The 27,850-nt window shown below is 55.9% G+C and overlaps 1 protein-coding gene and 1 long non-coding RNA gene across 2 annotated transcripts; one reads left to right on the top strand and one right to left on the bottom strand.

Annotated features, from left to right (window-relative positions):
* Positions 1 to 35: 35 nt before the first annotated feature.
* On the bottom strand, positions 36 to 27,850 carry LRRC8A (leucine rich repeat containing 8 VRAC subunit A). Its single transcript, XM_036069125.2, has 4 exons — positions 27,730 to 27,850; positions 24,415 to 24,521; positions 7,414 to 9,578; positions 36 to 1,950 (listed from the first exon to the last, which is right to left on the bottom strand). Exons 3-4 carry the CDS (start codon positions 9,568 to 9,570, stop codon positions 1,675 to 1,677), a joined length of 2,433 nt encoding a protein of 810 aa, XP_035925018.1. The 5' UTR covers positions 9,571 to 9,578; positions 24,415 to 24,521; positions 27,730 to 27,850; the 3' UTR covers positions 36 to 1,674.
* LOC118520956 (uncharacterized) lies at positions 10,921 to 13,168 on the top strand. The gene is made up of 3 exons (XR_013443867.1): positions 10,921 to 11,092; positions 12,534 to 12,634; positions 12,786 to 13,168. It is a non-coding gene; the product is annotated as an uncharacterized LOC118520956 (long non-coding RNA).

Here is a 27,850-nt window from a genome sequence, read left to right as displayed (position 1 = left end):
AGGGTCCCCCCCACGACACGGAGATCTCCAAAGGCTACTTTCTGTTATAGATTTATTTGATATTTGAACGGAGTCTACAAGTTCAGACCCTCATGTAACGGATTGCTTCATGGTTGTCAAAGGCTAGTGTGCATTATTTCTGAGGATTACATCTGCTGACATGACGCAGAAAACACAAATGGACAGACAAATGGACATAATCGTTAAGACAAGAGACGCTAAAACGTGCCTTAGTGTCCAAGTGGTTGATCTAAGGCGGGGAACCCTTCTAATGCAGGGACCCCCGTGACTGATCTAAAGTGAGGTGGCTTCTTGCCACCAGGCGCCGAGAGGGCTGTGTGTGCCTGGCACCTGGGACAGAAATTGGAAACCCAAACCTGGGGAGCCTGCCCCTCCCAGCGGCGACCTCCCCACCCATGACCCCGCCTCCAAGTGTCTCTTCTGAAGGACCAGGCGGTGACAGGGCTGATGTCAGCGGCTGAGGCTAGGGGTGTCACTGGGCAAACTCATGACACATGAGGTGGGAAAGCAGAGTCCGGGCGAGGTAGCTCCTCCTGGCTCCTTAACACTGTGACGAGGGACGGATGGGGAGGATGGAGCACCGTTCATCCGGGGATTAGCCAACCCGAGTCTCCTCCTTTCTTGGCAGCTCCAGAACATTCCCTTTGGCCAACAGCCACAGAAATGAGTGCCTGCCAAGACACATGGAGGAAAAAGAAAACAAGACACCAAAAACAAAACAAAACAAAACAAAAAACCCCTCCCTGGAGAGGAGAGGAAAAAACAGAACTCCTGGACCAAGGTCACACCAGACTCGAAGACATCCTGCAGCCCGCACCCCGGCGGGGAAGGAAACAGTTCAGTGTCTTGCTGCTCTGCTCAAGGGAAGCTGCCGTCCTGCCCTGAGACCCCAACTCACTGGCCTTCACTGTCTTTTGTGGGTTTTTTTTTTTAGTTTTTTTTTTAGTATTTTTTTTTTCTTTTTAATACCCAAACCATCAATTTTCAAAGCTTTAAAAAAAAGTTCTTTTTTTTCTTTTTACTTAAAAAAAAAAATCTAAAACTGATGAGACCAGCCCCAGGCCTGGCCTTTCCACCTGGCGGCCTGCTGTCCCCTGGGCCACACCGCCAGAGCCCAGCCCAGCACCCCTGGGGCAACTGTCACGGCTGGTTCTCCCTGGACCCCTCTGCTCAAGTCTGGGTGGTACTGCCAGGGGCATCACCAAAAAAGGAAAAGGGAAACTGCCCACCCTTCCTTACATACCCCCGATCGGAGCTGAACTTTGTTGGGAATGTATAAGTTATCCGGAGGGAGGGGATGCGAAGTGGAGAAAAATAAATACCAAGAGCTAAGTGGGCGTCCCCAGGCCTCTGGCATCAGCTCAGCCTCTAGGGCAGAGATGGCCTCCAGGGGGGAGGCCCTGATTGTCCAAATACTGCGCTCTAAGACATAGGTCTCTGCTCTCCCCAACAGGCGCCCGCCCTGAGGGGGGCATGAGTCTCAGAAGGAGGAAAGGGGCCAGCCCCTCAGGTACTGTCCCGTGGCCATAGCCCAGCCAACATCCAGCCCCAGGCTCCTGCCCTGGCTGAGGCCTGGCTGGTCGTCCCTGGGTGTCTGGGTCCCTGGGCCCTGAGGACTCCTCAGTGACCCGGTGCTCAGCTGTCCGCCGGCGCTCAGGCCTGCTCCTTGTCGGCCCTCCACAGCCGCTCCTTCACCTCGGGTGGCAACGTGTTAAACAGGTCCTCCTCCACCACCAGGCCGCTGCGCTTGAGCAACGGACACTCGCCCAGCTCCACGGGCAGGCACTCCAGCCGGTTGCCCCGCAGCTCGATCTGGGTCAGGTTGGTCAGCTCGCCCACCCGTGAGGGCAGTGACTGCAGCACGTTGTTGCCCAGGTGCAGGGCCCTCAGCTTCCGGCACTGGAAGAGTTCCGGGGGCAGCGCCTCGATCTGGAAGGGCAGGAGCAGAGGGCCAAAGTGAGGGGCACAGCTCAGATCTGGGGCCTTGGCCGAGGCTTCTCCCCGCCCCCTCACCCCCACCCCTGTCCCAGGCACCAGCATCCCCTCTGAAGCCCATTTTAGCTCCCTGGGCCCAGGCCGCAGCACCGTCTGGCCTAAAGCCTGGCTGACCTCCACCCGTATGGGAAGTCTCAGCTCCACAGTCATTTTCTCCGGGAAGCTTTCCCTGACCTCCTGGGTAACCTAGGGCACCCATGGCCCCTGGCGTCACCGATCCCTCCGTGGCGAAGCTGCTTGATCACCTGTCACTCCCGGACCAGGCTCTGAGAAGGCAGGGCTGGGGCCCCCTGGTTCCCCACTGTCTCCCAGCGCTCGGCACCCGAAGAAGCATGTCACACTGGCCAGCTACTATCAACTCTGCCCCCTCCTCCATTGCCCAGGACTCATCAGGAGCCAGGCTGTGGGGCCTGCCTGGTTTAAGAATAATTTATGAAAGAGAACGGCATGGTCTACAGCCATACCACCCTGAACGCGCCTGATCTCGTCTGATCTCGGAAGCTAAGCAGGGTCGGGCCTGGTTATTACCTGGATGGGAGAACGGCATGCTGAGAAAATCACACACCCCAGTTGCTGAGAACTGCGAGGAGCACTCCAATAGGGGTGGGGACCCCAGCTCTGTCACCTCCCTGTCCTGGGCCTCAGTCCCCTCATCTGTCAAGTCACACCCTGATCATGAGTGCAGGGAGCCCAATATTGGCCATTCCCCTCCTGAGTTTGCAAAATTTGATGACGGGTGACATCCCCACACAGCTTCCTACACAGCGGGCTGGCTCTGAGCACTGATGCTATTACCTCATTTACCCATCAGAACCCCCTGTAAATACCCTATAAACACTTCTTCTGCTTTCCAGATGGGTAACATTTCACCGAGGAGGCCCTAAAGAAGCTAACCTGCCCAGAGGTTCACAGCTGGAACATGGTGGGGCCAAGATTGAACCCGGTTCAACAGCTCGTGCTCTGCTCTCTGTCCACACCGTCGGTGGAGCGAGGAGCGTCGCTGGGGCCCGAGTGGGGACCTACTGTGTCTCTGGCCACCTTCTTCCCTGCCCTTCTGTGAGGAGCCGGCTACAAACCTGGGTTCTCACTGAGCCTATTTGCCAGAACAGTCTCCTTCGGAAGGCTGGGCAGGAGGGACCCCACGCGATCCCACGTGAGGATGATGGAGAGACTGTTTAATAACCCCTGTGAGGTGGCTCTGTCACTGTCCCCATTGTCCCGCTGAGGCCTGCAGAAGTGAAATGCAACATGTGCAAGACTGCATGGCCAGAAAGCTCAGGAGAGGATGTAAGCAAGCCTTGCTTCCTCTGATTCAGAGCCTGCGCCGTGTTCCCATTCTGCCAAATATGGCACTCACTGGCAAGTCCCTTTCCCTCCCTGGGCCTCAGTTTCCCCCGCTGTAGACTGAAAGGTAGGACGAGAAATGCCTCTCGCCTTCAATGCTCTATGGCTGGGGGCCTTGGGGCAGACTTGGATCTTGGGTGACTGGTTTTAAAAGAGACCCCCAACCTGGGCCTCCAGAAACAGCCACTGTTGTGCCCAGCGGTCAGGGATGGAGCCAAGGTGGCCTCCAGGTGAGCAGGGCTGAAGGTCAGGGACACGAAGGTGAGAGGGCATGACAGGGCTCCGGCAGGAGTGCGGGGCCTGAGCCCCCCAAAGAGCCCGCTGCCCCCGACAGGGGACTCCTCTGGTGGCTCAGACAGGGGTCAGGGCCGCACGAAAGGCTTGACCCAGTGAGTGCCGCAGCTGGGGTTCACATGCAGAGCCCCCTCCCTAAAACGCCCCCTCCCCAGTGCCCCCGGCCCTAGCCAGTGAGCTCTCTCCAGGTCCCACAGAGGAAAGAGAGGTGCTCCAATAGCTCGGCGCCCACCTCAGCCACCCCTGTCCTTTGGACCTGTCCTCTTCCCGAGGACACTTCTGTCACTCGGCTGCCAAAGGCTTGGGGTCCTGTCCTATCACCCTGATCCTGCCCTCTCCTACCTCCCAGGAACCTCGATGGCTCCCCCATTAGCACTGGAGTAGCCTCAAGTCCACTTAGTCTTTGAAAAAAGAGACGATCCTCCCAGAAGCCTCTGGGGCTGCTCCATCGCCCTCCCCACCTCCCGACAAACCATGTGGAAAAACATGCTGTCTCTCTTCAGCTGTGATCCAGCTTCTGCCCTGCCCACCCCCAAAACTATCTGGCCAGAGTCACCAACAGTCCCTCCTAATCCACTGGACCTGAATCCGTTCCTTCACCCAACTGTCCCACTCGCTGTAAGCCCACACACTCCTGCCTGGCCTCACTCTTCCGCTTCGACCCCAAAGGCTTGAGCCAGACTCCTCTCTCCCTCCGTCCTCTACCCCTGGTGATCTCGACAAGGACCCCTCTTCATCCAGGAGCCCAGGAGGGGATAAGGAGGACTCCTTGAGCTTCAGGCTGACTCAATATGGTCCCTTGGATGTTCCAGGGGCTCCAGACACTCAACATGGGACATACACTCTCCTCTCTGAAAACCAGTGACTCCCCCTGCATCCTGTTTCAGTGACCCATCCTCCCAGGCAGCCAAGTGAGAAACCCCGAGTCACTCAGACCTCTCCCCTTCTCGCCCATCCAATCCAGCCCCATCCTGCGGATTGTCCCACCAAAGTCGCTCCACCCAGGGCAGCCTCAGTCCAGGCTTCACCCCTGCCGATGGCTGCACCTGGGTTTTCTGCCAGCTCTTGACCCCTCTCATCTTGCCCCTCAAACCCACCCCCCTCACACTGCAGCAAGAACAATCTCTCCCAATGATAAGTTAGCTCGTTTCTTCATCTACTCAGAGAATTTGGTGAACATCTGCTGTGTGTCAGGCACTGAGCGGAAAAGCCAAGATCCACGTCACCAGACGAGGGGAACAAAGGAGATCCGATGGAAACGAGTGGGAAGAATAGGACTCTCTTCCAGCCCTGGCCTCAGAGGAAAGTCCAAATTCCAGGAGCTGCTCAACTCACCGCTCCTCCTCCCACTGACAGAACCTACTAGACTCTCCACTTCCTCTTCATCTGGCTAACTTCCCCTCATCTTCAGGGCCAGGGGAGATGTCCCTTCCTCCAGGAGGTCTGCCTGCCCTAAATCTGGGGTGAGACCACTCCTGTGTGTGCCCAGGAGCCTCTAGATGGGCAGCCAGTGGGCTTTATTTGTCCCTGTGTCCCTAGCACCTTCCTCTACCCTAGGAGTGCGCGAAAACCATTTGCCAAATCAATGAAAGAATGAATAAATGGATCTGTAGACAAATGAACGCATCTTTCGCGCCTATTCACGTGAGTTTAAACATGGGGAAAGAGCAGCTAAGGGCCTGAGCCGGGTCACACCCACCCCTCGCTGTCTACCTGCAGCCCCGGGTGGCTCACAGAGGAGGAGGAGAGGGGCTCCAGCTTAAATGAATGGGCCTTGGGTGGGAGGGACGGGGTGGCTGGGTGATGGACACTGGGGAGGGTATGTGCTATGGTGAGCGCTGTGAATTGTGTAAGACTGATGAATTACTGTACCCCTGAAACAAATAATACATTATATGTTAATAAAAAAAAATTAAGAAGTTAAAAAAGTAAAAATAATTTTAAAAAATTTAAAAAAAAAGGATGGGCCTGACAAGGATCAGCCCAACTGAACTTTTTCCCTACAAAGGCCTCTGGCATTCCAGGGGCGGAGACAGGATGTGATTAAGCAGTGTGCTAAACAGGGCGTGCAGAGGGTCTCCTTCCTCGGACAGCGAGCCTGTGGCCAGCTCCTTTCCTGGGGGGTGACCTCAGCCAGCAGGCGTGATGTGACCTAACAGGCCTGCTAGCGGTGAGGAGCTGGGGGTAGGGGACGGAACCGTGAGCCAGGCTGGATGCCTGATGCGCCCCCCACCAGGAAGCAGGGCCCAGCAAGCCCCGGGTGCCCGCAGAGCCCACACAGAGCCGGTGCAGAGCCTGCGGGCAGCCGGGACAGAGGACGCAGGTTACAAAGGGTCATGAGGTGCCTTAGTCGGACCCAACTCCAGGGGCAATCTGGCCCCCACACTGTGCTCTGAGGGAAGGCCTTAAAGAAGAGGCTGGGGTCTGTCTGGTGCTCCCCACATGTGGCTTCCCCCCAGGAGTCCAATTTTCCTGATCTGTGGCCTGTCCCAGGCCCTGGGGGCAGATGCTCCCACGTGAAGCAATCTGGGATCTGACCTTCGTCCTTGGCCACTCACAGTCATAATTTGGGGGAGGAAGATAGACTTTGTGACTCTTCCATATATCAGAGTCAAACTCTGATACGTGGAAGAGTCAGGCTGGTTTGCAGTAAGAGAGGCTTAGGGAAGAGGGGAGGGGGGCCCAGATCCTCCAATCTGAGTGACGTTGGAGAAGGTGTGTCCCTTCCTGGGGCCGGGGGCGGGGGGGGGGGGGGCCGCATTTCAGGGGACTGCCCGCCTCTGCATCTGAAGCTGCTGGGGAGAGTTCCTGTCAGGAGCATCGTGCCCCGCACGGCGTGGGCTACTTCGTGCCACCGTTTGCAGGGGAGCTGCAGGGTGGTGTCTGAACCAGGTCTCCACAGTCCGCACCCCGGGCTTTGGGCTCCCACCACCACCTGCCTCACTGTGTCTCCACCTTGAAAGTAGGAACTGGGAACGGGTCACCCTTCCGCAGGTCCCCAGGAGGGGTGGGCAGGGGGCGGTCCTTCCAGTGGCTGCAGCTGTTTGCACTACAGGGGCCAGACCACAAAGCCACAGGATCAGCCGGCCCTCAACCCCACCCGCCTGCCTCTGAGAAGGGGCCTGTGGGTGGGGGGCTTCCCTGGCCAGGCAAGGGGCTGGTACACAGGGCTACCAACGGTTTCCTGGGCGTCTCCAGGGCGTGGCCTCCCATACTGCCGGTCTGAGATGGTTTGCACAATTTCCTCTCCAGAAAGGCAGGTGGTGACAAGCAGAGGGGGAAGGGTGTGAGCGGGGCCAAGAGCTGCAGAGACCACCCGGCTCGGCCTCGGTGAGCACCAGCCACCCACGGTTTCTGTCCCTCGTGGACCCAGACTGGCCCCTCGGCTCCAGATGTGGTCTAGAACAGGCTCCAGACTAAGTCCCGCCTCCCACAACCCAGCCCTGGGACCTCTTGTCCCTGCACATCCCTGCCTACGAGAAACCCACCCCAAGTCACCTCGGGGGACCGACCCGCCTGATGACACCATCCCTCCCGGCAGGAGGACTCTGCAACATTCTGTGGCAAAGACAGGGTCCCCGGCCCAGAGATCCCGAGTCAACAGGTCTGGGCAGGGGGGCCCCCAGGAATCTGTATTCCCAACAAGCCCCTCCTGGATGGTTCTGGGAACCATGGGTGAGGACCCGACCACCCCGAGACGCTGCGCCTCCTGAGCAAACCGCCCACCCCCCTCCCCAGAGCCACGGCCAGGCCCCTCACCCGGTTGGCCGTGACAGCCAGGTTCTGGAGGTTCTGCAGGAGGCCAATGTCGGCGGGGAGGAAGGTCAGGTTGTTGTGGCTGAGGTCCAGGTAGCGCAGCTTGCGGCAGTAGAAGAGCTGGGTGGGGATCTTCTCGATCTTGTTGCGATTCAGGTAGAGGCGCTCGAGGCTCGTGAGGTTGCCGATCTGGATGGGGATGTAGGCGATGTGGTTGTACCACAGCTTAAGGCAGGTGAGGCGGTGCAGGTGCTGGAAGCTGATGATCTCCTCGATGGTCTTGAGGTTGTTGTCCTTGAGGTCGATCTCCTGCAGGTTGTGGAGGCTGAAGATGGAGTGCGGGATCCGCTCCAGGTCGCAGCGGATCAGCTCCAGCTCGGTCAGGTTCACCATCTTCTTGAGGCTGTTGAGGACGATGAGCTTGGTGCCCTCATTGTTGATGGACAGCTTCTGCAGGTGCACGCCCACGTCGGTGACCACCTGCGGCAGCTTGCTCAGGTTGCTCTTGAGCCGCAGCACCTTGAGGCGCTTGAGCTCGCGCAGCCCGTCGATGACGATGTAGCGGTTGTTCTCGGCGCTCAGGTTGCCCGTCAGGTGCAACTCCTCCAGGGTCTTCAGGCTGTAGATCCACAACGGGATCTCCTTGATGTCCGTGAACTTGATGTGCAGGGCCCGCAGGTTCTCACGCAGGAAGGCCAGGGCAGGCGCCTCGATCTTGGCCGCCGTGTGGTACAGCCACAGCTCCTTGAGGCCCGTGAGCTGGGCGATGCTGGGCGGGATGGTCACGTCCGGGATCAGCTCCAGCTTCAGCACCTCCAGCTCCACCAGGTCGAACACGGTGTCGGGGATGCCGCTGAGCATGAACAGGTGCAGCTCCAGCTTGTCCTGCGCGTTCTTGGTGAGCCGCTGCCGCAGCTTGTCCAGCGTCCACTCGTTGTTGAGGTTCAGCTGCCGTAGCTTGTTCTCGCTCACCTCCGAGAGGAAGACGGCGAAGCGCTTCGAGTAGAGCGGGTCGTACTGGTCGATGAGGTGCAGCATGAAGGCGAAGTCGTTCTTGACGTCGGGGATATCGCTGTAGCTGCTCTCCTCGCGGATGGACTCGAACGAGTACTTCTTGAGAGAGCGCCGCAGCATCCACCACAGCGTGTACATGCAGATGAGCCCGTAGAAGATGACCAGGCTGATGTAGAAGGACGCCAGGATCTTGAAGAGCGTGGCCAGGGGGTGGGCACAGCGGTAGGTGCGGTAGCCCGTCAGGCTCTCGATGTCCACGGTGCAGTCCACGTCGAACTTGATGTTGTGCACGTAGTAGACGGTGTAGCAGATGATGAGGATGAACTTGATCACCTTGATGATGGTCTGCCGCATGTAGAGGCGGTACACGATGTCCCCCTCCTCCACGTGGGTACGGAACTTCTTCACCTTCTCGAAGAGCGCCTTGGCCTGCTCCCCCTCCTTCTTGTCCAGCACGCCTGTCTCCGAGCGGTCCACGATGCCCTGCTCGATCCGGGACTTGGTCCGCTGCAGCATGGGCACGGTGGCCTCCACGTCTTCGCTGACTGTCGACGACTTCTTGTCCATGGAGCCATTCATCTTGCTGAAGGCCGGCTTGGGGTCGCTCTCTTCCACCACCGTCTCGGACAGGGCCCGGGTGGTCCAGGGCGAGTCGAAGCACTTGAGCAGGATAGACACGAAGTGCTCCAGCTTCGAGCTGGTGCGTGGGAACTTGAACCAGAAGTTGCTGCAGGCCAGGAAGATGAGCGTGTGCAGAAGCACCAGGTAGGGGAAGTACTTGGCGAACCAGTGCAGGCGGTTCTCATAGCAGACGGCGTCCACGTAGTTGTACTGGTGCCGGTCCAGGTCGTACTTGATGCCCGTGGGGCCCGTGCCAGGGGTCGGCAGCAATGTGGTGTTGGGGTAGGTGGGCTCTGGGCCCGGGGCTGCCCAGCCCCGGAAGGAGTCATTGCAGGAGTCCTTGGTGACCCATTTACAAGGCAGGCAGATCATCTTGTCCTGGGTGACCTGCAGCGTGCCCCCGAAGACCGCGATCATCAGCATGACGATGGAGATGTAGTCGGTGAACACGTCCCACCATGGCTTCAGGATCCGGTATGCGGGCTGTGTGTCCGCAAAGTATCGGAGCTCCGTCACTGGAATCATGGTTCAACCTGAAAAGGACCCACAGGACAGGGTTACCACAGGGCGGCCTGGCCGACTGGGACCCAGGAGACAACGGACCCATTGTCCAAAATTCCACCTTGAGTCCAGCTGGGAGTCACGGCCTTGCCACTCACAGGGGGGCCCACCGATAGGCCTCTGTCCAGAAGCCATGTGGTCACCAGGTAGCTGGGAAACCACCACCGGGGAAGGCAGGCAGTCTCCCCATTTAACAGACACGAAGACCGAGCACCGAAGTCAGGAGCCACACGAACAGATTGCTAATGTGGCCTCCCCCTGCATTCCAGCGGGAGCATTCGGGAATTCCTGTCCAGACTCCATCCTGTTCATGATCAGACTGACCAGAGGGGCGTGTTGAAAACTCTCAGTTCACTTGGAACCAGCTGCCGAGACCCTGCCCCAGTGACCGGAAGAGGTTCCCTCAAAGTGTGGGAAATCTGAATGTACAAGAGGGGGCTCGATGTGAACTCACTTTTGTAAAACAAATAGGGAAGTTTAAAAAATTCTGCAAGGGTGCTTGTAATTATGTCCATATAGGATCCCGAGGGGAGAGACTCAGACACAGACACACACGTGCACATGCACGCACGGTAAGGGGTGGGGCCGGGCAGAGAAAGGACAAGAAAACAAGACTGGTCTCTGCCCCACGCTAGATGACATCACATTTATGATATTATCTCTGGCTGTGTGCATCCACGTGTGTGTGTAAGGAGCAAAGCTCAGGGAAGTGAAGTCACCTGCCCAACGTCACTCTACTACTCCTCAGGGCAGAGTCAAGACCAAACCCAGGCCTGTCCCTCCACCTCCCCATTTGCGTCTTCATTGCTGTGCGGGCCCGCTGTCCACCTGACTATGCCAAGAGTGCCAAGAGACCACGCCCCGGAGTCCAGCTTCCCTGTCCCCTGGGGTTCCCACAACTCAGGTCACGATGGGGCCAGCAGACGCCACCACCTGCCCTGGGCCACCAGCTCCAGCCCCGAGGTCAGCCTTCCCGGTGAGGCCAGGACTCACAGGCCAGGGTGAATGGCCACCCCACAGGAAGGCCCGGGCCTCTAATGACCAGCTGGCTCCTCATACCACCCACACTCCTGGGAAGGGGGCACTCCAGGGGAGGGCCTGCTGAATCATACAGCCCGCCTCCAGCTGAAAGAAACCTGGACACTTGTCCCTCCCTTCCCAGTTCCCCAAGTCCACATCCAGGCAGGCACCCAAAGGCTGGGGACAGGAAGGGAGGAGGGGCCAAGCCAGAGGGCCTGAGGGCATGCAACAGCCTGCCCCTGCAGTGTCCAGAAAGAGGACGCCAGACGCTGGGGGCGGTGCAGTTTATGACCAGGCAGGATGTGGTTGCAGCCTCCCAGTTTTGGAGGGAGAGTGGGTGTGCCAGCCTCCCAGTGAGGACACTCCAGTGAGGAGTGGCCTCTGGGCCCCTGCTGACCCGGGGCTTTCTTTGCACATGTCGCCTCTTGACTTCCGAGGTGGAAACTGTTCACTGCTCCGTTTACAGGTGAGGGAACGGGAGGCTGAGAGAGGGAGGAAACAGCCCCATCCACTGTCCGTTCCGGTCTGGTTCGGCTGGCTCTTACCCTCCCCCGGCCCCAAACACCCGGTCTCCAGCACATCCTGAACTCGCCGCCATCCCGCCCTTGGCTCAGCCCTCCGGGGACAATAAAAATGACCAAGGTGTGTCCACGCCTCAGGGGCCTCTCGGTCCAGTGTGAGCGTGTGGGCAGCAGTGGGAGAGGCAGAGCCTGGGACAGGGCAAGGGGCAGCTGGGGCTACCGCCCGAGAGACAGATGCCACCTCCCTGCTGAGAAGGCCTTCGTGGAGGTGCGGGAGACAGAGCCAGGCACCCTGGCTCGGGAAGGCAGAGCTGGGAGGCCAGCGCAGGACCCGCCTCGTGGGGGTGGCCTGTCTGGAGGGTGGGGATCACCCTCTAGCTGCCCCGTGTTTCTGCCACCGACTCACTGTGCAACTCTGGGACACGTCACCGCCTCTCTCTGACGGGGTTTTGGGAGAAAACTGGGAAGAAGACGCAGGTGCCAAACCCCAGGCCTTAGTCCGCAGGGACGCCAGGGAAGGGGCGCCTGCCCCGCAACCAGGCCCCCGAGAAGAAACAGCTAGGTGGTTGCGGCAGCCTGCTCTCAAGTAGCTCTTGCTGAGGATGTGGGGGGAAGCCAGGGGCCAAGAAGGCTGAGCTGGGTTCTGCCCGCCTTGACCTCACTGCAGGGCCTTGAGTGAGGACCTCACTGGCTCTCGGCCCCAGGTTCTGCACAAACACCTCACGGCGCTGCTGGGAAGCGTCCACAGAATTGCAGGCTTTCACCGTGCTTAGCGCAGAGTGGGGCAGGCAGGCAGTTCTGGCACCTCCTCATCATGCCCCTTCAGGGCAGAAGTCTCCGGAACACAGTAGGTGCTCAACAAAATCAGTGGGTCTCAAGAGAGGGCGTGAGAGGGGGGCAGGACAGGGCTGGGCCTGGGTGTGGCGGGGAGGCAGGGCAGCAGTGAGTTTCGGGGTGGATGTGGGCAGGGCTACACATCCTGATGGGGAGGAAGCAGAGGCTCCCGGCCCTCCCAACCCAGAGGGCCCTGGGGAAGGAAACAGACCCCCCAGGTAGGGATCTCCATGCAGGGACCAGCTCCAGGAGCCAGTGACTCAAGGGCACTAAACACCCACGGAGGCGGGGGGGCAGCTCCCATTCCCAGACTGAAGACTCATAGCCAAGTCCAGGACATGCACATTGTTCTGGCCCTGTTTTGTGTTTTTTTTTTTTTTTAAAGTAAGCTCTACACCCAACGTGGTGAATTCACAATCCTGAGATCAAGAGTCATGAGTCATGCTCTACCGACTGAGCCAGCCAGGCGCCCCCACCCATTTTTTTTCTCAAGATTGTTTTATTCGGGTAATATATATATAGCATAAAATTTACCCCTTTAAACTTTTTTAGGTGTATAATTCAGTGTCATTAAGTACACTTCCATTGTGCAGCCGCTACCACCATGGTCTCCAGGAGGCTTCCGTCTGGCTAAACTGAAACCCTGTCCCCAGGTAAACTCTAGCTCCCCATTTCCCCTTCCCCAGCCCCTGGCCACCACCATTCTACTTTTTTTTTTTTTTTTTTTTGAGAGAGAGAGAGAGAGATGGGGTGGGAGACAGAGGGAGAGGGGAAGAGAGAAAATCTTTTTTTTTTTTTTTTAAGATTTTATTTATTTGATAGAGACAGCAACAGCGAGAGAGGGAACACAAGCAGGCGGAGTGGGAGAGGGAGAAGCAGGCTTCCCGCTGAGCAGGGAGCCCGATGCAGGGCTCGATCTCAGGACCCTGGGATCATGACCTGAGCCGAAGGCAGACGCTTAATGACTGAGCCACCCAGGCGCCCCGGAAGAGAGAAAATCTTAAGCAGGCTCCACGCCCGGCACAGAGCTGGATGCAGGACTCGATCTCACAACCCTGAGATCAGGACCTGAATCAAAATCAAGAGTCAGACGCTTAACCCACGGAGCCACCCAGGTGCCCCTCTACTTTCTGTCTCTATGAAGTTGACTGCCCTAGGTACTTCATAAAGGTGGAATTGTAACAGTATTTGTCTCTTGATGTCTGGCTTATTTCAGTTAATAGAAAGCCCTCATCCATGTTTTAGCATGGATGTCAGAATTCCCCTCCTTTTTAAGGCTGAAATATTCCCCATACCCATTTTACAGATAGGGAAACCAAGGCTCAGAGAGAGAAGCCATGTGCCCAACTTCACCTGTAAGTGACAGAGGCCTACCTTCAAAGCCAGATTCACGGGGGAGCCCAGGCATGCAGCACCTCCAGGGGGCCACGCCACTAGAGCAGATCCCACATGGCAGCTGCCTTGGGACACAGCCGGTCCGGTCAGGAGAGCACCACAGGGAAACGGGCAGACCCAAGGAAGTGGGGATCTTCCTTCCCAGTTACAGAAAGCACCCTTTTCAGGCCATTTCCTGCAGGCAGTGTGTTCATCCCCTCCCTGCACTGGGCCCTCCCTAACCGGTATGGCCTCCTAGCAGACGTGTGGAACAGCTTCTCTCCCACGGCCTGTTTCCCTGTCCCAGAGCAGAGACTCTGTCGTGAACGTGACCACATTTTGTAAAAGGTGGTCAAGGTGCCCAGGGGCGTGTGATCCCAGGCCTGTGCCCACCCTGGATGCCTCCCTTCCGACTGCGTCCCACCCTGAGGTCAGCCAGCGAGGCTTGATTCTAGAGCCGCTGATGCCACCAGACACCCCCTTGTCCTGGCCACCCCTGTGTGTAGCCGGCAGGGAGGGAACAGCGTGTCCAGGAGCCAGGACTCCTCTCCTAGAAGGTGGCACATTGGTCTCCCCATCCATAAACTAGGGGTGTGGGAACAGAAACCCCGCCAAGCTTTCAAGACTATCAGGAGGCACAGAAATGAGGCTTCCCAAACTGCCTGTGTGTGGGCCCTGGGTCAGGTGGAGAGCAAGCCCTGAGCTACATGACGTGAACTTAGCGCTGGAGGGACGGCTGGGCCAGTCGGGCCTCTGCCCTGGGTGCTGGAGTGACCCTGGGCAGGCGTCTTCATGCCTCTGAGCCTTAGCACCCCCATCTGTGGAAGGGGGCTGAAGCAGACACGGGCCTGGCCCCCCAGAGCAATCCTGACTTCAACAGACAGTTAGGGGTGATTGGAAAGTGCACAGAACAGGACCAGAAAGGAAGGAAATGGAAGAAGCAAAGCACCCGCAGGGCCGGCAGACACCTGGCAGAGAAACAGGTAGGCGGGGCCTGGCCCACAGTAGGCGGGCAGTAAGCACTTCCTGCCACTAGAACGCACCATGGCCTTTTCAATGGAACCAAGGAGCTCTGTTTGTAATACCAATATGGAAAAAAGCGAGATCCAGAAAAATAAATAAATACAGTCCCATTCTGATAAACCCTTGACCAACAGTCCCTGCCCTGTGGGGAGGGACGCCCTCTCGGAGTGGGAATAAGAAACCGAATGAAAGGAAAGTTTTTTTTTTAACCAGCGTGCATTATCTTTGTGATTGAAAAAATATCAGAGTTCCAAAGAAACAGAGAAGAAAGAAAGAAAGAAGAGAAGAGAAAAAGGAAAAGAAAAGAGAAAGAGAAAGAAACCAAGCAGGCGCCTGGGTGGCTCAGTCATTAAGCGTCTGCCTTCAGCTCATGTCACGATCTCAGGGTCCTGGGATTGAGCCCCGCATCGGGCTCCCTGCTCAGCAGGGAGTCTGCTTCTCCCTCTGCCCCTCCCCCTTGCATGTGATCTCTCTCTCAAGCTTTCTTTCTCTCTCAAATAAATAAATAAAATCTAAGAAAGAAAAAGAAAATAAGAAAGGAAGAATCGGCCCTCATGTGAAGCTCTGAGAGGGCAGTTTGGGGAGGGCAATGGGGAGCTGGGTCAGATCAGGTCAGGTCTCTGCCCCAAGAGGTGGGGAATTTGGAGAGGATCCTGAAGAGAGGACAAAGATCAACGGGTTGAACTCAGGCAGCTGAGAAAAGACAATAAGGCAATGTGTGTGCCTTGCTGTCCCCTGAGTTCTGGTCCAGCTACTTTTCCTTCTTCCGGAACAGAGGCCTCACTCTGAGCTGGAGACTGTGCCCTCCTAGAAGTCAGGGATTAACATCTACCAGTGAGGTGGGAGACCCCTGGCTGCACCCAAGGAAAGCTTGGGAGGCAGTGGGCAAGAGGCCACCCAGGGGCCGGGGGCTCGGGAGGCTAGGAGTCCCACAGTGCAGCGGCCACTCCAGGTTCATCTGGGTCCCTAATGCAGAGCCCAGAATATGGTGGAGAGAAGACCTGCTGAACTGGGCGGAGCCCGGGAAGGACGAAGGAGGAGGGAGGACGCCAATTGTCTGGGAAAGATTCTAGGAACAAGAATCAGTTACAGGAATGTTCATCACGGTGTTATTTATGCCCTAGGAAAATTGGAAACCACCCAGGTGCCCATTATGGGCTGACTGGTTAAATACTTATTAAATGATCAGATGATAGAATATGTGAAATAATAAAAACGCATTAGAGCAAGACACCTGATGACTGGGTGAGAAAAAAACCGTCTGGAGTATGTGACCTACAAAAGTAAGTAACAGGGGCGCCCAGGTGGCTCAGTCAGTTGAGTGTCTGACTCTTGATTTTGGTTCAGGTCACAATCTCAGGGTTGTGGGATCGAGCCCTGAGTCGGGCTCCACACTCAGCAGAGTCTGCTTGAGATGCTCTCTCTCTTTCCCTCTGCCCCTCCCCTTGCTCACGTTCACACTCTCTCTCTCTCACAAATAAAATCTTAAAAAAAAAAAAAAAAAAAAAAGAATAGCTACAACAATTTGGAAGAACAAGGTGGGAGGAGACTTACTACAAAGCTACAGGAATTCAGCCGATGTGGTGCTAATGTAGGGCTAGATGGATGGACCACAGGAACAGAAAAGCAAGTGTAGAAACAGACGCTGCAATGTCTGGAAACAGACATGACAGTGTTGGCTTTGCAGGTCAGGGGGAAAGAATGGGCATCCATGAACAGAGTTGGCTCTCAGCTACTCACGTGAGAAAAGCATAGCCTCGTCCACTTCCTTATATGAAAAAAAATTCCAATGAACTGAACACCTAAGCCAAAACCTGAAAATGTTTAAAGAAAGAGCTAAGAGATCAACTTAGGAGAGGAAAGGATTTCTTATTGGAAAAGTATGAATCCTAAAAAAAAAAAAAAAAAAAGGAGAAGTATGAATCCTTACAGGAGAAGACTGCTACTTTGATCACATTAAGTTATAATATATGCGCATCGAAGAACGTAATAAGTAAAAAGAACCCACAGACTTGTTAGAGATATTTGCAATGTGCATAACTACCAAAGGATTACTATCCAGGACAAATACAGAACTCCTACAGTCGCTTCTCGGCCTTTTGGCTAAGATCAAGTGTAGAACTCCTACAAACACAAGAAAAGAGACAATACAATAGAAAGAAATGGCAAAATACACAAATAGGGCGTCTGGGTGGCTCAGTCAGTTGAGTATTTGACTCTTTTTTTTTAAGATTTTATTTATTTATTTATTTGAGAGAGAGAAACAGCAATGAGAGGGGATAGGGTCAGAGGGAGAAGCAGGCTCCCTGCTGAGCCGGGAGCCCGATGTGGGACTCGATCCCAGGACCCCGGGATCATGACCTGAGCCGAAGGCAGTCGCTTAACCAACTGAGCCACCCAGGCGCCCAGCATCTGACTCTTGATTTCAGCTCAGGTCACGATCTCAGGTCGTGAGATCGAGCCCAGAGTTGGGCTCCGCGCTCAGCAGGGAATCTGCTTGAGATTCTCTCCCTCCCTCTCTCTCCCTCCCTCCCTCCCTCTGCTCCCCTTACCAACCCCCCATGAGTTCGTGCACATGCATGTGCGCTCGCTCGCTCACTGTCTCTCTAAAATAAATAAGTCTTGAAAAAAAAAAATGAATAGACAACTCATAAGAAAAAATGCAAATGGAAATTAATACATGAAATTAATTCCTAACCTCATTACTAATCAGGGAATGCAATCAGATGCCATTTCACTCCACTGGGACTGGCAAAAATGCTGAATTCCTACCTGAGGTTAGGATGCACACATCCTACAATCCAGCCACTCCTCTCCTAGTTAGAGATGTCAGAGAATCGTTACACACGTGGAGCCATGGACAAAAACACTCACTGAAGAGTTGTTCCTAATAGCCCCAAATCAGCGGCCACCCATCCATCAACAGGAGAAAGGATATATCATCATCATCATACAATGGAATGTGAAAGTAACAAGTTAATGATCTATACCTGCATGTACCAACGTGAACAGACCTCAAAACGATGCTGAGCCAGAAAACACGCTACAGAGTAATGCCTTATATGTTATGTAAGGGTTTCTATAATGTATATATCCAAGTGTTGTAAAGCTATAAAAACATGCATGGAGAGCCCCCAAATCAAGATAATAATTCCTCCCCGCCCCGAGAGGGAAGAGAAAGGGACTGTGGAAGAGGTTTCACTTGTGTCTCAAATATTTTGAGAAAGACTATATCTGAACCAGTTAATGCAAAAGATATTTGCCAAAATTTACCAAAATAATCATCCATTTCTACCCCTCCTGGCGGGTCCTCTCTCCGGTCCTCACCCCTGCCAGGCTCAGCTGGAGGCAGCAGGTCTGGACCCATTGCCAGGGCAGCAAATTCATCTCCTCCTTCCAACTGGCCTCCTGCTCCTGACCAGAACGGCGGCACCTGTGGTCTCTTGAGGATCCCCCAGAACGCAATCCCACCCCTGCCTGGGGCTGCCCTGCCCCCAGGGAGCTGCCCAAGTCGGTAGGAGGCAGCCAGACCCTTTTCCACTTGCAGGTGGGAAGAAGGGGGCCAGGTTCCCGTGGTGAGGCCCTGGGTGGGGGTTGGGGGTCAGAGAAGCAACCCAGGGAGCCCCTATCTTCCCCTTGGTGACAGGCAGATCTCGGGGAGTGCGAAGAGCAAGAGCTTTGGAGCTGCGAAGACAGGTTCAAAGCCAGCTCTCACCTGAAATCCTTCCATGACCCCGGGGCCAATTACTAGCCTGAGGCTCTGTTTTTACAACTTTAAAATAAGAATAGTGCTCCCTACCTCATATCTCTGGATATAGGGACCCAAAAGATGTCCAGGTATTAAAAAAAAAAAAAAAAAAAAAAGATGCTGTCCAGTAGAGGAAAATATAGGCTAAATACAAGCTCTGTGAAAGAAGCCAGTCACAAAAGGACAAATGCTGCAGGAATCCACTCATATGCGGTAGGCAGGCAAATTTATAAACACAGAAAGTAGAAGGGTGAGTGCAGGGCTGGGGGAGGGGAGGGTGCGGAGCTCCCGTTTAACGGGGACGGAGCTTCATGGATTTGCATGCAAGATGAGCACAAATTCTGGAAATCACTGGTGGCTGCACCTTGACGTGACGGTTTTAATGCTCCTGAAGCCACACTTAAAAATGGGGACGATTTTTAATTTTCCAGTTATGGGGATCAGGCCGCAATGTAACGAAATTAGAAGAGAAGCATGATCTCACTCTTCTTCCAAAAAAATCATATCAGTAACTTATTGCTGTATACATAGAAAAATCTGGAAAGCTATACATAGAAGTATACGTAGTCAAGTCTGAGGGTGGGTAAGACTAGCGGGTTGTCCATACGACACACTCTTCTATTATTGAAGTTTGGTATTTTGATGAGTAGGCAAAGTACCTGGGGAGAAAAGACCTTCCTCACTGTGTGATTTCAGAGGATTGTAAAAGTTTATGAGAAGGACCTGCCATCTACTGAGTTAGGAGAAGGTGAGGCCGCCCTGCCTGCCTCACCCGGGTGACAGACACTCCACGGGGCGCCGTCCTCACTGTAGGGAAGGAGCACCCAGGCTGGGTAAGCTCAGACCCTGAGGACAAACGACCTTTGCTCTGAGCCTCAGTCTCCTCAACTGCAAAATGGGAATATTGCCGAACCTACCTCAGAGGCTTCTTGTGACTACTTAAATGACATAACGTATCCTGCCTGTGGCCCAGAGGAAGGTGCACTATGGTTACAACCCACCTGCCATCACAGAAAACCCTCCCGGAGCTCAGTGGGGGAAGACACCCAGGTGAGGGCTGAGCCACAAGGACAGGCACATCCAAGCACAGACCAGACCACCCGGAGCCCTCCAGGACCTGACCCGTCACACAGGCCACACTCAAGAGCCTTGAACTTCTGGAGCCCCCGCCAGGCTCAGGACCCCAGTAAAGGATGGAGGTAGAGAGTTGGCGATTTGCTCTCAGAACCACCCCTTAGGTATCCCTCGACGTTGTTGATTTCCCCCTGATGCTTCTTCCAGAAGGGGGAGGGAGTCAAAGAAATGACCCGCTGCCCACTCCAGCCCAGAGGGGGACCACCCAAGCATGCTCCAGCCCCCACGTCAGCCTGCAGACCTTTGGCTTTCACACTCGAGGCATGGCAGGCAGGCTGGGCTGCGGGTAAACAGGGCACAGAGAGTCTTTTGTTAAAGCCCAAACAGAGATGCTGGGCAAGCTTCCCAGGCAAGAGGGGAGGCAGGAGGCTGGCGCCCCTCCTTGTACCACACTTGGGAAGGTGGTCTGTCCTTCTAACGCTCTCCCAGGGAAGGGAGAAGGGCCATTCTCCAGAGGCCTGAGGAAGACAGTGGGTCAGGGGCCCTGCCCCGGAAAGGCTCCGGGCCTGTGAATCTGCTCCTCGGTCAGCACCCCTGGGCCTCCTCTGGTCCCAGAGTCAGGACTGGGAAGAAAGTTCTCACCTCATCTTCGGGGCACACAGCCCCCACCCGCTCAAGAGCAGGGCATTGCCCTCCAGGCCCCCACACCCACTTGGGGTGAGTCAGCAGCAGCTGGGGGCACTGCCCGGCTGGGCACTCACCCCGCAGAGAAAGGCACACCCTCACTTCCCGGGAAAGGAAGAGGGGAGGCAGTCAGGGCAAGAGAGGGAAGGCACAAGTTTCATTTCCAAACTGCTCTCGCATTTGGGCTGGGCCTCCCAAACAGGTCTGTCCTCAGGCAATCTTGCAAGGCTGTGGCCTACCTGACAGGTGAAGGGTGACAGGTGAGGGACACCACCGAGGGCTCCCATCCAAGCCCACCGAGCGGCAGGCCAGGCTGGAGGCCCAAGCCGCCCCCTCGCCCACCCAGCACTTCCTGTGCCTTAGCTGCCTGTCACTTCACCAGTGGGTGACCTTGGGAAAGTCACCTTACCTCCCAGGGCTCTGGTTTCCTCATCTGTAAAATGGTCATGCCTTGTAGCAAAGACTGAATGACAGAGTCCGTGGAAAGGTCTGGCCCAGTGCCTGCCATGTATTTAAGACCGCCGTAGTAGCTGCTGTTCTTGTTACGGCAGGTTTCACCCGTCCCTTTATGGGAGAGAGGTTAAATGACCTGCCCAAGGCCACAGAGCTAGAAGGTGCTGGGACAGATCCCCACAGGGCTGACTTTCCATTGTGCCAATCTGCCTCAAAGGCAAGCAGGTCTCCCGGGCCCTACCTGAGCACCCAGAACCCCGCAAATGCTTGCTAGGACAAGACCCCTTCACTGAGGGGTATGTGGAATCAAGGCCGTCACAGGGAATCCTAGCAGAATATACTCAAATGCCTCTGGTATCTCGGGGATAGCTTTAAGGAAACTCTAGAAGGGAGCCCCACTCTGTTGGGTCTGGGCCCACAAGCCAGGTGCCACATCTGGGCCCTGGGGGCAGAGGGGCCTCGGTCTGCTATGAGCACCAGCACTGCGTGCCTGGACCAGTTATGGAATGGGGGCAGGAGCACCCACGGGAGGCTGCAGACACATCTGCTGAGACCCCAGGGGACCGGGACTGAGGCTAAGGTAAGCTGCCTATGGCCCGGCTCTCTGGGCCGGAGGGCGGCTGCCCCCAAAGATCCTGACGCAGGGTGCCAGGGAAAGGAGTGAAGGGCAGGATCCCCGTGTGCCCAGCCCCTGCCCAGCACATCTGTCAACAGCCAATCCTGTCAGAGGGCGTGAGTTTGGTGGCGGCGCCTCTGAGGGTGTCCAGGTGGCACGTGAGGGCTGTGGAATTTTACAGCCTCTTTTCCTCCAGTGGAACGTCACTCCAGGCAGGCTATACGGCAGCGGTCCATTTAATTCTGAGGTTTTAGGCCCTCAAGAGACAGTTAAACATAGAACTTGCTACGCGATGCAGTAGGAACGCACTGGGAAAGATAGCAGGGGATGTTGTGGCTGGGAAAAAGCCGTTCTAGAAACCTCAGTCCCACACATCCTTAAGGAGGGATGGTTAACCCCCCGCATGTACTGGGAAGTCACTAGAACCCCCGGTCCTGAGGAGAGCTCAGCCCTGCTTCTACACCAAGGGCTAATCACAGGGACTTCTTGGCCACAGCGGGGACCAGGGCTGAAAGCGTCACCCTGCTCAGCGTCTCCTGGCACGGTCTGCAGACCGACCACCAGCCTCGCACCAGCCTGGGAGCATCCTCAAAATACAGATTCCTGCCCCCCAACCCCACCCCCGGCTCGGGCTCTGCAGGTGTGTGCTGGGGGGTCCCAGGGAACCCAGCATTGTAAGCAAGCCCCTGGGCAGCTCTGAAGTGCCTCCGAGCCTGAGAACCTGGAGAAGGAAAACAGAAGGTGGGGTAGAAAGAGCATAGGCTGCCAAGGTAAACAGATCCGGCTTCAGGTCCCAGCTTTGCCACCCGCCGCAAGAGCCCTCGTCCCTCCAAGCCTTGGCCTTGAGCCTGTAAAACGGTGGAACCACCTCACAGAGGAGAGCTACTATGTGTACGCAGTGACCCGGCGCACCGCCCGCCCAGTGCTCGGACCGTGGCCGCTGACAACGACCGGGGACATGAAGACCCCGCTGCTAGGAGGAGGGAGAAGGTGGAGAGGCCAACTCCTGGGGCCAGAAGCGTCTCGAGCGAGAAGAAAAAGAGACTGCAGGGAAAGAACAGGAGGAAGAAACACAGGTGAGGAAGACAGGCCAGTGAGCCCAACGAGGCCACCAGGTAAGGACGCCTCGTGCCCAGCTCGACCCTGCCAGACCACAAAACCAGGTGGCCAGGCCTGAAATCCCTCCTGTCCCAACAGAGCAGCTTTAGACCCAGATCACAGGGCAGCCTTCTCCTCACCTGCCCACCCTCAAGGTTACAACCCAAAAGGAGGGACACCTGGCTGGCTCAGTCGGTGAGGCGCCTGCCTTCGGCTCAGGTCATGATCCCAGGGTCCCGGGATCGAGCCTCATGTCGGGCTCCCTGCTCAGCAGGGAGGCTGCTTCCCCCTCTCCCTCGGCCTCTCCCTTCCCCTCCTAATGCTCTCGCTCTGTCTCTCTCAATGAATAAATAAAAAAATCTTAAAAAAAAACCAAACACCTGAAAGGAGAGGGGCGCGCCTGGCTAGCTCAGTTGGTGGAGCGTGTGATGTCTGATCTTGGGGTAGTGAGTTCGAGCTCCATGCTGGGTGTAGAGATTACTTAAAAATAAAATCTTAAAAAAAACCTGAAAGGAGCATTCTGAAGGGACCAAGACGTCCCCGGGGAACTGCCAGGGTAAATGAGTCAGGGCCATACTCAGGCAACACAGCAACTCATGCGTGTCGCTCCCAACTCCCAACCTGGCCCCTGCCCTAGGCAGATAGCGGAGGCTGAAGCCTCTCAGGCCGGCCCATGCCGTTCCCTCCAAGCTGTCCCTGGCACGGAGGAGGAATTCTGATCTCAGATAAGTAGGACCTGCTGCTTCCTGCTCATCCCTGGCCAGAGAGACCTCAGCTCAGGCCTCCCCTCTCCTGTCGGGGAGGCAGAGTTCCTCAAAACCAACAGGAAACTCCAGCAGGGGAGGGCTGGGGTTTGCTGACCTTGTCCCAATAAACAGGAGAGTCAACAAAATCACACACCAGGCATTTCCTAACCCCCCCTGTGCTGCTGTAAACGCCCTCACAGATAGCTCCAAACCCCGGAATGGTGAGGAGGGGGCAACAGGAGTGTGCCGACGGGGCTCACACGCAGATCCACCCTTGCCTGGGAAAGGGGTCCTGGGGGAGCCCGGAAATGAAACGGGAGCAAACTGCGAACCAGCAGCCCTAACAAGACTTGACATGGGAAAAATAAGCAAACAGTAATAATACATGTGGAATAATACACTCCTCCCCATTCATATCTCTGGAGATGGGGATCACAGGAGACTTTCGCTTTCCATGACATCAAAACCAAAACATTATAAAAACATACAGCAGACACACGGCTATATTGGTAATTACCAAAAAAATTTAAAAAATTAAAAAATTACTATTTCTTTTAAAATCCTGGCTGGGGAGGGCCAGGTCTTCCTTAACCAAAAGCCGAGGTGACAGGTAGATGCAGGGAGGCCTCGGGCAGAGAACCGTGACCTGGGATTCTAGGATCTGGTTCCAGCCCCACATCCCTCCTTCCTTCCTGAACTCTTGGGCAAGCTGCTTCCTCCCTCTGAACCTCAGTTTCCACATCTGTAAATAAGGGACAAAGGCCACTGCCTGAGTTTCCTCAAATGGCCAGAGGAAATCATTGATAAGGGTGTGTTTTATAAATTATAAAGTAGTCCATCCAATGCCGCTCAGGTTATGGAACACGTCCTGGGACATACTCTGCTAAGTGCCTTCCCTCTATCAACATATTTAATCTTCAAAATACCCTACAGGGAGGTAAGGTGCTAAAATTATTGCCTTTTTACAGCTAAGGAAACTGAGGCTCAGAGAGGTAGGGTGACTGGCCAACAGTCCCTCACTGAACACATGACAGCGAGGCCTAAAACCCGGGTCTGACTATGAAGTCTAGGTCCTTAACCAGTGCACTCTCCTGCCTTTGGGAACCAGTTTCCAAAGTGCAGGCCAAGGAACCCTGGTCCCCAATGGTGTCCACGTGATCAAATAAGCATGGGGACACACAACGTGCCGGCTCCCCCTCCGAGCCTCCTCAAGCTCACTCCGATGCAGTCAAGGCTGAGAAGTCCTGCAGCAGGGACAACTTGTTTCCCAGGGTTATCCAACCACTGTGACCACAGAAACTGGTGTTCCACGGAACACACCTTGGGAAATGTGGTCAGGTCAGACCGACAAGATCTGCGCTGAGAGAGCAAAGAACAGAGGTGCACAATGAAACCTAACATTGGCATTCGAAGTCCAGCAGCCACATCCTCCTCCGCTGGCCACTGAGTCAGGAGAAGGAAGAAGCTTTCTGTCTCCTGCCACCTTTGCCCTAGATGCCCCGGATCTATAGTAAGAAGAGTAAAGGACTGCAGAGATGGATACTGCCTTTTGCCCCCTAAGCTGGGGAAGGCACCTGACTGGAGGCTGGCCTGGAGGGAGAGGGGCCCAGTCCTTACCCCGTGGATGGCTCTGTTATCTGCGTGTTGGCTGTCGGTGCTGAGGCTGGCCCACGTCTGTCTGGGCAGCGTCTTGGCATTCCTCTCGCTCCATGGAAGCCGCCTCCCTACGAGGAAGTAAGAACTACTGTCAGCAGGGATGTGTGACTATCAGAGTTACCTGCTGTGCAGCCAATATTTTCTGAGTGCTTGCTCGGTGCCAGGCCCTGGGCTGGGCTCTTGGAGTGACAAGACAGAACCAGACAGGCTACTGGGAAATGCCAACAATTACTGTTGGCTGTGCGGAGCCCAGGGCTCCGCTGGGGATACCTGGCAGCTACAGGACATGGAAGAAGCACTAGACCCAGACTAGTGGGGTGAGGGAAGGCTCCCTGGAAAAGGTGTTGCCTGAGTTCACTCCTGAGGAAAAGAAGCTGGAGAAAGAGCATTCCAGGCATAAGAAACAGCACAAGTTTGCCTGGAAGGGAGAGAACATGACATCTAGACAATGCTGAGTGGTTCAGTCTGACTAGATCTCGGACTGGAGGTGGGAGATGGCTGGACAGGAGCCACAGTGGGGCGAGCTGGGTCCAGGCAAAAACATAGCCTCAGCCCAGACACACGAGTTTGACTCAAACACAAAATCCAACCAGCCCCTATTAGTCAGGGAGCATTTAGTGAGCATCTACTACCTCCCAGGCACTCTGCTCAGAACCATTCACAAGACTCAAAAGGACAAGTCAGCAGGGGGGGGGAGAGAAGTGTGATCAGACCACAGTAGGGGTGGGGGCGGGGAGTATCTAAACCACTAGGAGTTGGGATGGTGGCTCAGCCACCGGGGAAAGGCCAAAGGATAAGCAGGAGTTAAGAGGAAGGAGGGAGTGCAGGTGGGGAGTGCACAGGCAGACAAAGGGACCTGAATGGCTCTGGGAGGCACTGTGGAGCCTTTTAACCACGTTTACCAGTAAGCATTTCATGCACCTACTCAGTGCTAGGCATCGCGCTGCGAGGAAAGAAGCAGAAGACAGTCCCCAGCCTTAAGGAGAGATAGGTCAATAACCCAGTAAACCCACACAGGGTGATGGCAACTAGCAGTAAAGCACCTAGAGCTGTAAAGACGGAGAGGCCACTAAGCCAGACTCTACCCCCACCCTGTGCTCCTCAAGGACGCGGTCCCCACTCAGGCTGGGCAGCCCAGTCACCTGCCCACAGCACAGCCTGAACCAGAACTCAGGCCTTGGGACTCCCTGTCACTGATGCTTCTAGTCCTCCCTCTTCCAGGAAATACACACTGACCACCCCCAACATATTCACCCAGAGCTAAGGCCTCCTTCCTCTGTAATATTTCTATTATTATGCTGGCCACTGTGTCAGTGTTTTCCTGCATGCCTCTCCTCCCAGACTGCAGCTCAGAGGAGGCCAGGGACTGTGTTCTCTAGCATCATTCTTGGTCCAGGCCAGGCACCTACTAAAGAATGGCTAAGTGGATGAATGGACGAATGAATGATTAAAGGATCGAGGGATGGAGAGATGGTGTGCTGGGCTCTAGGGCCCCACACCTCTCTCACCTGACTCCTCATGAGGTCTTAGACCATTAACCCATGCCTCAGTGTCCCCATGTGAAAACCTGGAATCACCTCCACTCTCAGAGGAGAGGTAGCCAGGAACCAGGCTAATCCCTTCCCTCCAGCTCCTACAGGTGAGGTCCAGCCCAAGCCAGGCAGCAACCCAAGACCCAGCAACTTCCCCAAGTTCTGACCCAATGGGGCAATCCTCAGGATCCCCCTCTGTCCAGAAAGGCCACTCAAAGTTTGCAGAGGAAACTGGTGGGTGTGCCCGAGGGATGGAGTACAAAAGCACATCATTGAGTTGGGGAGGAGGGCAGTCACAAACATTTCTTGGGCCCCTGCTCTGTACCCTGGAAGGCAGAGGGGCATTAGACCAGAACCCAAAGCACCTCTAAGACTGGGAACACAGGAAGACAGAGGCCGGTCATTCACGCCCCAGCATCTCTCCAGTCCGCCAGCACAAGTCATCTGTCCTTGCCTCCCCTCACAAGCCAGAGGAAGACCTGACCTTCATGAAGGCAATGTCAGTGTGACTGAGCCACGGGCACTGCCCAGTCCCTCTGAACAAACTCCCACTCCCCCATTCCCTCCACAGGAAATGTCACCAACAGCAGACCTCCTCCTCCTGCCTCCAGTCCGTCTGTCTGCCGGTCTGTCTGCTCCGAGAGGTTAAAGAAACTCCTAATGGGAAAGGTGGGTGAGGCCCATGGGAGCCTTTCAGCTCACCAAACCCCTCCTCCACAATTTAGGCCCAAATTCCCTTTCCCTCACAAGCTCTCTCCCTCCTCATCCTCACACCTCATCCTCAAAAGGCTTCCTGGGATAGAGCCGGGGAAGAAGCATGAGGGGAGTGTGGTCAGCCCCACCCTTCCAGCCAAGTCCTAATCAGAAGGGTGTCGGACACCCCCCAACCATCTCTCCTCCTTCCCAAAAAAGGCAGTCCGTAGTTGCATCAGCTGAGCACCAGCCCAATCTTGGTTCACTCCAGTCCAGACCAAGGGGAAAAAACAGTCAACAAAAGAAGCAGAATCATCGTGAACCTCAACCACCCTGGCCATGCTCCTTCAGCCTGGGAATCAACTTTGCTGGATCTCCAGCCCGGACCTCCTCAGCTCTGGCTCTCAGGCCCGTACGGATGCACAGGGCATGGGCAGGGCCGGGGGCCTCAGACCCTGAACCGGTCTTCCCGGGAACCCCAGTCCACAGGGGCCCCAAGATCTTAGCCAGGGATCCTGCCCCCAAGTCAGGGCACTGTTCCCGCCCGATCAAGAGGAGGGAAGGGTCCAAGGGAAGTGGAGGGGGCCAGGAGCCCAGGAGAAGAGAACCGGGGAAACCTTTCAAAACGGAAAAAAAAAAAAAAAAAAAAAAAAGCTGCGAAGGAGAGGTTCCAAGGTGGAACCTCTCGAAAGTGGGGAGTGTATGAGTGTAGGGGTTAGGATCTGGGGGAACCCAGGGGATGACAAGGGGACCTGGGGGAGACCAGGCGGAAACTCCCGGTATGTAGAGCGCAGGGAGGCACTGGGGTGCCTGGGAGGGGGCTCGCGCGCCGCGGCACCGGGAAGAGGGTGGGGCCCCGGAGACCTGGAGTACGGGGGAGCCAGGAGGTAGGCCGAACTGAGCTGCCGCGGGAGGCTCCCAGGGAGCCAGCCGCGGCGGGCAGAGCCCGAGCTGCCCGAGACGCCCGGGACCGGGCAGCTGGCCGGGGGCGTGTAGGAGTGGGTTTCGAGAAGTGACAGCTCGTGCCCCTTTCCCCGCCCCACCCGCTCACCTGGTCCTGCCCGGTCCGGCTGCCCAGCAGGCAGCCCCGCACCCCCGCCGCTCCGTCCCGCCGCCGGCCGCTGCGCCCCTCCGGCGCCTCCTTTTGTTTGTCCCTCACTGCACCACTCAGC

The sequence above is a fragment of the Halichoerus grypus genome, chromosome 14 (assembly GCF_964656455.1).
Source record: "Halichoerus grypus chromosome 14, mHalGry1.hap1.1, whole genome shotgun sequence".
NCBI lineage: Eukaryota > Metazoa > Chordata > Mammalia > Carnivora > Phocidae > Halichoerus > Halichoerus grypus.
This window is presented reverse-complemented; position numbering and strand designations above follow the sequence as displayed.

Coding starts and splice junctions, on each gene's coding strand:
- LRRC8A (XM_036069125.2), bottom strand. CDS start 9,570: ATGATTCCAGTGACGGAGCTCCGATACTTTGCGGACACACAGCCCGCA. Junction 1,951..7,413: donor TGGCTGTCACGGCCAACCGG/GTGAGGGGCCTG, acceptor CTGCCCTTCCAG/ATCGAGGCGCTGCCCCCGGA.